The sequence below is a fragment of the Leptonychotes weddellii genome, chromosome 15 (genome assembly GCF_054177405.1).
Source record: "Leptonychotes weddellii isolate Sample4059 chromosome 15, ASM5417740v2, whole genome shotgun sequence".
NCBI lineage: Eukaryota > Metazoa > Chordata > Mammalia > Carnivora > Phocidae > Leptonychotes > Leptonychotes weddellii.
This window is the reverse complement of record NC_138383.1, coordinates 18,453,728-18,464,932: the sequence shown is the minus strand read 5'-3', so window position 1 is coordinate 18,464,932 and position 11,205 is coordinate 18,453,728. Positions and strand designations below refer to the sequence as shown.

At 49.5% G+C, this 11,205-nt stretch overlaps 2 protein-coding genes across 2 annotated transcripts in view; both read left to right on the top strand.

Moving 5' to 3' along the window:
• Positions 1-11,205, top strand: part of LOC102742731 (keratin, type I cytoskeletal 19) — a 187,875-nt gene that overhangs the window by 126,911 nt on the left and 49,759 nt on the right. The window lies entirely within an intron of this gene.
• EIF1 (eukaryotic translation initiation factor 1) lies at positions 4,931-7,707 on the top strand. Its single transcript, XM_006744367.2, has 4 exons — positions 4,931-5,117; positions 5,848-6,011; positions 6,155-6,256; positions 6,837-7,707. The coding sequence occupies exons 1-4, from the start codon at positions 5,087-5,089 to the stop codon at positions 6,879-6,881; spliced, it is 342 nt and encodes a 113-aa protein (XP_006744430.1). The 5' UTR covers positions 4,931-5,086; the 3' UTR covers positions 6,882-7,707.

Below are 11,205 nucleotides of genomic sequence, written 5' to 3'. Positions count from 1 at the left end.
TTGCTCTCGTGTTTCCTGCCCTTGCCAGGGACTCACTTCTGCCAATCCAAGGTGGGAACCCCCACTCAGTTCAGAGCATCTTCCCTTCTACCTCATCTTCTGCTCCTTCTCCTCTTCTCCCTCCTCCTCTTCCTCCTCCCCTGCCTCTGGGGAATCCCCTGTAGATGGGATGAGGGAGAGGTGGCCTTGCTTGGGCAGGGGGATAGAGCCAGAGCCCCTGGTTCCCCTCCCCTGGGCAGGGCCACCTGGATGGCCAAACTACAGACTCAGGAGGCCGCTGGGGGGCAGGATAAAGAGCTATAGGAAGGCCCCTTGGACCAGACCATCCATCTGCCCGAGTTATCAAGAAGACACCCATTGCCCCAGAGGATGTGACTCATTCCTGGTGGGAGACTCTGCTGCTTCTATGCCAAGTTTGGGGCCCTGGGGAATTCTTCTTGGGGCTGAGGGTCCTCAGGGGTCCCACACAGCCGTACCCTTGCCACACAGCCTAAGGAGATCACCACGAAGAAGCACCCACCTCTGTCCCATCCCGTTCTGAGGGACTTGCTCCTGTCCCCTGCTGTTCTCAGGGGCTCTCTCTCTCCCCTTTCATTTCTGGGACTCTGGCGTAAACTATTCAGTGATTTCATAACGCTACATGTTACCCCATCACACATATTCTCCTCTTGAAATCCTCTGAAAAGAGAGGGCAAGAGAAAGACATCTTTATCCCTTTGTACAGATAAGAGAATGGAGGCTGGGAGGGACGGAACACCCCCCACCCACCAGCAGGAAGAGGTGGCAGATGATACTCAGGGTCAGGTACTCCAGAGCCCATGCGCTGTCCCCTGCCCCTGGCTGCTGGGTCAGGACATGGGAGCACGGTAACCAATAAGCTAGTGTTCACAGTAGGCTCAGCTGTCACCTTCAGACAAGTATGCCCTAGCCCCATCATTACTCCCCAAGCTCCCAGGGCTGGGACAACCTCTGCATTGGACTGTGGACTCTTGCAGACCCTCCTTGGAAATGCTCCCAGCCTGGAAACACAGAGCTTTGGACTTTAGAGCTCGCAAAAGCCTTAGAAGTCACCCGCTCCTCCTCTTATGGGGATAAAATGAAAGCCCTGAGAGGTGAACAGGATCACCCAGGAAACGGGCGGTCATCAAGAACTGGGTCTCCTGCTTCCCCGACCACTCGCTCCAGGCCTGCCCTCTGCACTGCCTCCTGCCTGGGGCAAAGCCTGTGTGTGTTTGTGGTGATAGCTGTTTACAGAGCACTGAGGTCAGGTCTGCCACCGGGCACTGCGTCCTTGCAAGAGAAGCTGGGGGATGTGGCTGACTGAGGGCTATCCTCTCTGCCCTGAGCCAGGAGGCCAGATTAGAAGCTTTCTTTGGAGACCAGAGTCAGATTTCTCAAAAGGATTTTTTCTCAGTCCTCCACGCCAGGACTCTCTAATAGGATAGCAGAGGTTACAGCCTGGAGTCAGGGATTGGCCATTCCAAGTAACTGAGCACCTACAATGTATGTCCGCATGTTCATTCGACAAGCATTGGGCACCCACTGTGTGCCAGGAATTTACTGCACATAGGCCACAGAGGAGATAGGCATGCACCTTGCTCTTTGAGCTCACAGCCCAGCAGGAGACAAATAACGGAAGGGGCAGAGCCCGATTCAAGGGCATGCAACCTGCACAGTCACATGGGGCCCCATGCTTGGAAGCACCGCATGTTTGGTTTAATGCTCTGCTGTCACTGTCTTGAAATTCTTAACCATTTTTGAGCAAAGGGCCTCACATTTTTTATTTTGTACTGGGCCCAGCAAATTATGTAGCCAGTTCAAGGAACAGGCGAGCCAAATGCAGTGTGATAAATGCCAAAATAGAGGAGGTGGGGGCACAGAAAAGGCTGCAAACGCAGTCTTATCAAAAGAACTGATAGTCCCAGCTGAGTCCTGATGGATGAGTGGGAGACATCACACAAAAAAAGACAAAAGAATGTAGCAAGCAAAGGGAGAGCCTTTGTACAAACCCCCTGAGGTGAGAAAGTTCAGGGTGCTTCATAGAACTGCGGTGATGTGGGGGCACCTGGGTAGCTCAGTCGTTAAGCGTCTGCCTTCAGCTCAGGTCATGATCCCAGGGTCCTGGGATCGAGCCCCGCATCGGGCTCCCTGCTCCGTGGGAAGCCTGCTTCTCCCTCTCCCACTCCCCCTGCTTGTGTTCCCTCTCTCGCTGTGTCTCTCTCTGTCAAATAAATAAATAAAATCTTTAAAAAAAAAAAAAAAAAGAACTGCGGTGGTGTGGAATGTGGGGAGTGGTGATAGGCCACAAGGCTGAAAGGGGAACTAGGACCAAATGGAGGAGCTCATCCTATTGGACATCAAGACTTTTGGCAGATCTCCTATCATTAAGGGAGTGTGGCTTTGGGATAAACAGATGAGTGCAACAGAAGAGAGACTCCAAAAACAAGCCCACACACAAATGGAAACCTGAGTATGACAAAAAAGGCATGAATCAGTGGGGAAATTATATGTTATTCAATAAATGGTGCTGGAACAAGGGGCTATCCATATAGGAAGAAAATCAGATCCCTGTCTCACACCACACACATAAATCAATTCTGGGTGGCTTAAAGACCTAAAAGGTAAAAGTAGGGGTGCCTGGGTGCTTAGTCAGTTAAGCGTCTGCCTTCGGCTCAGGTCATGATCTCAGGGTCCTGGGATCGAGCCCTGTGTCTGGCTCCCCGCTCAGCAAGGAGTTTGCTTCTCCCTCTCCCTGTCCCCACCCTTGTGCTCTCTCTCTCAAATAATAAATAATCTTTAAAATATTAAAAATAAAAGTAAATAAAAGGTAAAAGTAAAGCTTTAAAATTTTCAAAGCAAACAGGAGTGCCTGCGTGGCTCAGCCAGTTAAGTGTCTGACTCTTAATTTCAGCTCAGGTCATGATTTCAAGGTCTTGAGATCAAGCCCCACGCTGGGTGTGGAGCCTGTTTAAGATTCTCTCTCTCCCTCTGCTCTGCCCCCCACTCAAGCTCTCTCTCTCTCTAAATAATAAAATAGGGGCGCCTGGGTGGCTCAGTCAGTTAAGCCACTGACTCTTGGTTTCGGCTCAGGTCATGATATCAGGGTCAAGGGATGGACCCCTGCATTGGGCTCTGAGCTCAGTGCAGAATCTGCTTCAGATTCTTTCTCCCTCCCCCTCTGCCCCTCCCCTCTCATGCCCTCTCTCTCTTTCTCTCTCTCTCTCAAATAAATAAATCTTTAAAAAATAATAATAAATAACAATATAAAGGGGTGCCTGAGTGGCTCAGTCATTAAGTGTCTGCCTTCTGCAGGTCATGATCCCAGGGTCCTGGGATCGAGCCCCGCATCGGGCTCCCTGCTCAGCAGGAAGCCTGCTTCTCCCTCTCCCACTCCCACTGCTTGTGTTCCTGCTCTCACTATCTCTCTCTCTGTCAAATAAATAAATAAAATCTTTTTAAAAAAAGATTTAAAAAAATATATAAAAATAAAGCTTTTGAAACAAACAACAACAAAAAGAGTATCTTTATAAACTCAAAGGAGAGAAAGGATTTCTTTAAAATGGCACAGAAAGGGTCTTTTCCTACAAGGGAAGAATGATAAGCAAGACCATATTGTTAATTTAAAAATTTGTATAACAAAATATGTGTGCACACTGAGAAGGTTGGCTCTGACTCACTCACACTCTCTCTCTGCAAACCCCTTTCAAGCACAGCCACATCTATGAGGGTAGAGGCTCCCAGGTGGAGGGCAGGTTGGGATGGACATCAGACTGAGATGCCCATGACTTCTAGCTATGGTTACCCCCTTCCTGGTATCAAGGAAGCCAAATTATTAATCAAAAGGTTACTTAGTAAATATGCAATCAAAACAAACTATCAAGTACACCTAACTTTTCCTTCCTTGGGGTTTCTCATCTGGTAGGCTCTCACCCTGCCCCATAAATAGGCTCTTTCCCACCCTCCGTGTCAGCTGGGGCTCACATCGCCCATCGCTGCTATATCCTCTAGTCCTCACCCTGGGCCCCCTCCACACCCCGTCACGTCACACTTGGCTGTCTGCATTCCTTTATCTTACCTGTCTGGCTCCTGGAAGCCTTTGGTGTCTAAATCCACTCTATTCACCCTTGCAACTGAGAACATTTCAAATTTATATATTGAAAGAGCAAGAAAGGTTGACGGCTTTGAAGAAAATATTTTCACTCCTCTCTGGTAAGGTTCTACCCCACACAATTTGGAGGACACACAGGACACCCTTCGAGTACCTGAATTATTCTTAGCCCCGAGAACCAGCGTCACTCTCCCTCGAACCCAGGCTAAGGAGCAGGGCATTTTTTCTTTAAAGTAGATTAATCCATTTTTAGATTAGATTCATCTAAATAGTAACTTCACCTAAAGGATGAAGTTAAGGCTTGCATTATACTATTGTGTGTTGATTAACAGCCGTGTGTTGATTAAATGAAAGTGCTGCCCTAAATCCGTAAGACTACGTGGGTAACTGAGTATGAGATAGTGGGAATTCGTCGCGTTTGGGAGGTTCAGCATCTAAGTCTCATTTAAGGAGTGCCGATCTATCCCATGAAAACGCTCTCTTCCAAGCAGGTAGGGCTGCAATAGTGTCAAGACAGAGAACATAAGTGGTAAGGCGCTTCCGAAACCTCCGCCAATTTTCTGCGCCACCCTGACACCTTCCTCCTGCACTGCGCAAGCGCCTAGACGGACCAACCTTTCCCTCCCCCTTCCACCTCTCCCGGAACCGAGAGGACGCCCTCCCGCAGCGCAGACTTCCTGCGCAAGCGCCGTCCCGCGTCCCCGCCCCGGACCAATCGGAAGCGCCGGCGTCCGGGCGCTGAGGCCACGACGCCGTGGGTGGGGCCGGGACGTGAGGGCAGCGCGCTGGCGTCACAGGGGCGGCTATATAAGTGAATACAGGCACCGCCCCTTCGCCCCAGTCACTGAGCCGCCGCCGAGGACTCAGCAGCCTCCCCCTTGAGCCCCCTCGCTTCCCGACGCTCCGTCCCCCCCGCCCGCCTTCTCCCGCCGCCGCCTTCCGCAGGCCGTTTCCACCGAGGAAAAGGAATCGTATCGTATGTCCGCTATCCAGAACCTCCACTCTTTCGGTAAGCTGCGGAAAGGTCCCGTGGGGAGAAAAGCCTGGGTGGGGCGGCGAAGTGCTTCGGGCCCGGAGACGGGGCCCGGAAACCTGCCGGTGTTCCGGGCTTTCGTAAACATAGGCTGAGGGAAGGTGTCCGGGCTCGTAGGAAGCGGGGCTTTGACCCGGGCCCTGGGATCTGCCCTTAAAGCGCGACCGGAAGGAGCGGCCAGCGAGGCAGCCCTTGGGCGGCCCGGCGTCTCGGGTGGCGCATTTACTAATGGCTCCCAGGCCGCCTTGGGCCACACCCGCCCCCTCCCGCCACCCCTGCGTCACGTCCGTTACGTAATCGCCGTTGTCACGGAGCCGGGAGTGAGAGGCGGTGTCTTCCTAAGTGACAAACGCTCCCGCCAATGGGGCGGGAAGCTTGGCCCCGCCTTGGTGGTCGGGTTCCGGCCGGTTGCATCAGCCGGGTGGGGCGCTGCCCGCCCGTCCGCCCGCCCGCCCAGGCTCCCCCGGCACGTGATCGTCTTCCGAGGGCGGGCCTGGGGCAGAAGGCCCAGGCTTTCCCCGGCGCTGGGGAAGCCGGCCGGCCCGGACTGACCCGTTCGCGGTCAGCCAGCAAGGACAGATCTGACGTGACCTAGGCCCTGGCGATTTCAGTGTTAGTTTCCGCGCGTGCAAAAATGATCCATTGGGAGAGTGGCAGTGGCACTTAAGCCCCAGCAGCTCTAAACGAGCTTGATGTTTCTTCCCAGACCCCTTTGCTGATGCAAGTAAGGGTGATGATCTGCTTCCTGCTGGCACTGAGGATTATATCCATATAAGAATTCAACAGAGAAACGGCAGGAAGACCCTTACTACTGTCCAAGGGATCGCTGATGATTACGATAAAAAGAAACTAGTGAAGGCGTTTAAGAAGGTAGGTCTTCAATGAGATTGTAGGAAAATCACATTTAACTTGCTCTGGTAGGGGTGCTGACTTGTATTGCTTCTCATTAGAGATTGTTAGTGCACTAGGACTGTTGCTTGGCCTAATTTGTTTTGCTTTGTTGGTGTTTGCAGAAATTTGCCTGCAATGGTACTGTGATTGAGCATCCAGAATATGGAGAAGTAATTCAGCTACAGGGTGACCAGCGCAAGAACATATGCCAGTTCCTGGTAGAGGTGAGTTCAGTCACTTCTTCATAATTCATTTGTGCCTCTGTCCTGGCCACTATCAGATCGTGCCTAGTCTGTTAAAGCTCTACAAAACAACAGTTGAGTTTCGAAATATATACACGAGTATTTCTTTTTTAAGGACTTACCTGCCTTAAATCACCCTTTACATGGATCTGGTTTTTTTGGTTACTGTTTTTTTTTTTTTTTTTTTAAGTAATCTCTACTTAAACCCAATGTGGGGTCTGAACTCAAAACCCCAAGGTGAAGAGTTGCATGCTCTACAACTGAGCCAGCCAGATGCCCTGTACGTGGATCTACTTTAAAGATGCCATTTTAAATTACACACAGATACTAAAAGAGGATGTCTGGCTGGCTATTCCTAAGTGCTAAAATCCTGTTACATCATTGGTTCTTAACGGTATAACCTGAGTTAAGAACCATTGTGCTCATAGTGGTCAAAGTGTGTGCCTAGGCTCTTGGAGTTTTCTTGCCTATTGTAGAAGCAAGCAAAGTTGTTGCCATCAGAAATGGGGACTTTAATTCTCTTCATATCCCCTATTATAACTTTGTCCTTTTTTCTTTGCAGATTGGACTGGCTAAGGACGACCAGCTGAAGGTTCATGGGTTTTAAGTGCTTTTGGCTCACTGAAGCTTAAGTGAGGATTTCCTTGCAATGAGTAGAATTTCCCTTCTGTCCCTTGTCACAAGTTTAAAAACCTCACAGCTTGTATAATGTAACCATTTGGGGTCTGCTTTTAACTTGGACTAGTGTAACTCCTTCATGCAATAAACTGAAAAGAGCCATGCTGTCTAGTCTTGAAGTCCCTCATTTAAACAGAGGTCAAGCAGTAGGCGCCTGGCAGTGTCCGGCCTGAAACCAAGCAGTAATGTGATGTTTCGGTCCAGCACAGAGCCCCAAGATCACAGATGGCTATGTCTGGCCAGAAGCTCCTCGGCTCTCCCTCTTCAGAGTTCCCTGCCCTAAGAGAATGTCACCACCTGAACAGCCCACGGTGAAGCTGAGAGGACAGGATGGGGTAAGACCGCAACCACAGCTGTGCTGCTACAGGGAGTCACTGGTAGTCAAAGAAAGATCCCTGGTGTCTCCAACCTGACCAGGTGGGCAGAGCTTAGAGCGGCCACCTTCCCTCTAGTGAGGCGTGATAGGACATCTGACTTGCCACCAAGGTCTTTTTGACCAGATCTGTCCTAGCTAATCGATGTCCAAACACCAGAATGTGAGGCCAGCCTTCATAGGAGTTAAACTTTTGACAAGGGAACAAACTTCAAACTGATGTATCAGTCATGTAGCTAGCTGTAGAGCTTGCAACTTCCTAGCAACAGCTGCCCAATGCCATGTGAAGTAACAGACTGGTTTTGGTTTATTTTTTCCTTCAGTTTTAATGTTATGTAATGTATTTAAACCCTTATTTAAATAAAACTTGTTTTCAGAAACACCTGACTTGCAGATTGTATTTTATGTATAATCAGGCTCGTATGTGTGAAGGAACCACAGAAATGGGCAGTGAAGGATAGTCTACACCCACAGCCCAACTTCACCTGGGGCCTCCACCTCTTGGCCAAGAAAACCTTTAGTGAGCTTGTCCTTCCCAAGTTGCCCACAGGTCAGCTGTGTTGCAGGCATGGTGGACAGATGTAGTGGTGGTGGCTGTCCCTGCTTGGTGGCTCTGGAGGAACTTGCCTTGTGAGTTGATGGAGCAGTTTGGTTGGAAACCCTCGAGTCCCCTCAGTGACAGGATCTTGGCTTAAATGCTGTAACAAAGGGACAGACCTGGTGTGGGACTTGATCTAATCCTCACACCCCTAGGAGGTATACAAAAGTGCCTTTTCCAGGGAATAGGTTTTTTTTTTTTTTTAATTAAAGATTTTATTTGACAGCGAGAGCAGGAACACAGGGGGAGAGGGAGAAGCAGGCTTCCTGCGGAGCAGAGAGCCCGAATTGGGGCTTGATCCCAGGATGCTGGGATCATGATCTGAGCCAAAGGCAGATGCTCAACAACTGAGCCACCCAGGTGCCCCGGGAGTAGGTTTATAGTGCAACAAAGTTCAGTGACTATAGAAGTATTGCTGAAATAAACTGTCCAGAGGCCTTCCTTCGACAGGACAGTGAATATGTGGACATCTGTTCCTGGCTCCATTCATTCTAAAATTCTAGCATGTGGATCATGAATTGGTACCAATTTCAGATCATAAAACACAGGCTTCAAACTGCAGAGAGTAGTCTGAGGAATCGACACTTGAATCACCATCCTCCTGTAGATGGGCAGCCTTGTGAGTCTGTACAGAGGCCGACCTGGAAGGAGAGGAGATGGAAGGCTGAGATGTGGCAGCTGCCCTGAGAAGAGGACTGTAATCTGGGAGGTAGACATGGTGTAACACAAGGTCCTACAAAAACATCTGTTTAGCAAACAGAATTTCACCAGTTGGCACTAAACATAATGGCATTGTAACATTTGGTGATGGTTGTAAATCTAAGATTTGACTGTAGAGCAGAAGAGCTATTCTTCAAAAACTTCTAGAAGCAACCTTGGCGGCCAAACCCACAGAAGACCACAATCAGAAGACAAAACGGAATCATGTAGATGGGTAGGTCCTGTGCTAGGCTATTGAGAAAACTCTTGCCTTTTAAGGAATTAAGTTTTCTAGAATGACATGATTCTGAGTTAAGCTAGCAACATCGGTATTAAATCAACCAACCATATGTAGAACCAATCAAAGCAACTCCCTGTGAGCATGGCGGGTTTGTGAACACCCTAATTCAGTATCTCAGGCCTGAAATAAAGCATAGTTGTGCCCATTTGATGGGGGAAATCTGCAGGGCCAATCAGTGTTAAGAGTTTCATCCAGAACCCAGGATCTCTGCCTTCTGCCCTTCCCACCAGATAACCTACACATTCACAATTTAAATAGCTCTACCATTTTACAGAGATGGTACATGCAGTGTAGAGTGGAGAATCACGGGGCACACAAAAGCAATCAGGACAACACCCTGTGTTCGGGAAGCAAATGGCCTGATAGGAAGGACCCGCACAGAGCCTTGAACATGAGGCAGAAAGCAGCCACAGGTTTCTGGGACTGGCAAATCTTCCTCACCCCATCCACACCCAAGGGGGCCAGGAAAAGCTTCATAAAAGAGGTGCCAAATGAAGCAGGGCATTCGGGTCGGAGGAGTCAAGACCCAGAGGTGGGAGCACCCAGTGTCTATGAGGGCCCTGAGGTAGGACCGTTTGGCTGGAACAAAGGCCTTACATAGAGCAGAAATGACCCCGTATTGTCTCCCACTGTATGTCAGGCCTGTGCTAAGTGCCTACAGGGTACACTGGCCTCTAAACAGTAGGAACTCAGCCCCGTTATAAGACGGATTCAGAGAAGTGATGCAGCTGAGCCCGCACAGAGGCAATGAGAAGGCAGCAGAGGGGAAGGAGGGCTGGAAGGCTGGTGTGAGGTCGCAGTGGGCTGCGCCACAAGCTGAAAACATTCAGAGGTTAGTCTGCGTAAGAGTCACAGCGAAGAGCAGATGGTGAGGAGTGTCTCCCAGCTCTGGGCTGTTGGTTCCTCTCTCCCGCCCCAGTCTCCTCTCTGCCTCCTCACTCTTCTGGCTGCCCTTCTCCCCTTCCCTCTCCTACTTCCCCCCTCTCTCCGCTCACTCTCCCTGCCCCGACCCAGGCTCACCCCTCTGCCACAGGGACAAGCAGACACAGACTCAAAGGTCCTTAAAACTGCGTTAGGGCGCCTGGGTGGCTGAGTCATCAACCATCTGCCTTTGGCTCAGGTCATGATCCCAGCCCCGCATCGGGCTCCCTGCTCGGTGGGAAGCCAGCTTCTCCCTCTCCCTCTCCCCCTGCTTGTGTTCCCTCCCTCTCGTGTCTGTCAAGTAAATAAAATCTTTAAAAAAAAAAAAAAAATGTGTTAGCAAGACAAAATGAATACTGGTCAGCTAAAACTGCACAGGAATCCACAAAAACTGCTTTAAAGCCTATTCAAAGTTTACCTATAAATAAAGAAACACGATATATTTGGGAACTAAACATTCTACCAACTAGCTCTGGAATTGACCCGCTCCTTGTTTACCGTCCTGGATGCTGCCCCCTTGTGGCGTGAGTCTCAAAACACAGTTTACTGTTCATAAGGCTTTGAAATGAAGAGCTCCCTGACTAATCTTTAACTTTTCAGGAGGTACACATTATTTCAGAATTAGCAAGTAGTGTGAGGCTTTGGCCATATCTTCGCTTGGACTCTCTTAAATCCTCCTAATTCAAATATTCATGAAACACTGTTCTGGGGAAGGTTGTTAAAAATTCAGATTCTAGGGCGCCTGGGTGGCTCAGTCATTAAGCGTCTGCCTTCGGCTCAGGTCATGATCCCAGGGTCCTGGGATCGAGCCGTGCATCAGGCTCCCTGCTCCGCGGGAGGCCTGCTTCTCCCTCTCCCACTCCCCCTGCTTGTGTTCCCTCTCTCACTGTGTCTCTCTCTGTCAAATAAATAAAAATCTTAAAAAAAAAAAATTTCAGATTCTAGCCCCCCCCCCCACCCCAGGATAGTTAGGCTCAACTGGGTGTTAGTGGAACAATCCCACCTGTTTTTCAAGGGCCTACAAAATTTGACCCAAAATTGCAAAACTCAGAATGGGTAAGTGTTTAACACTATAAGAGGTAACACTGGCTATCGCTGCAATATAATTCTTGTATATGTAAATATAATAAAATTTTCTAGAGAAAGAACACTTTTTTTAAGTAGGCTCCATGCTCAGCATGGAGCCCAATGCAGGGCTTGAACTCAAAACCTTGAGATCAAGGCCTCAGTTGAGATCAAGAGTCGGATGCTTAACCGACAGCACCCACGTGCCCCAAGAACAATATTTTTTTTTAGATTTTATTCATTTATTTGACAGAACACAGGCAGGGGGAGTGGCAGAGGGAGAAGCAGGCCCCCTA

Excerpts from the sequence above, each read along its gene's own strand:
- EIF1 (XM_006744367.2), top strand. The coding sequence starts at position 5,087 with ATGTCCGCTATCCAGAACCTCCACTCTTTCG. Across the intron at positions 5,118-5,847 it reads CCAGAACCTCCACTCTTTCG|ACCCCTTTGCTGATGCAAGT; the intron begins GTAAGCTGCGGA and ends GTTTCTTCCCAG. Across the intron at positions 6,257-6,836 it reads TATGCCAGTTCCTGGTAGAG|ATTGGACTGGCTAAGGACGA; the intron begins GTGAGTTCAGTC and ends TTTTCTTTGCAG.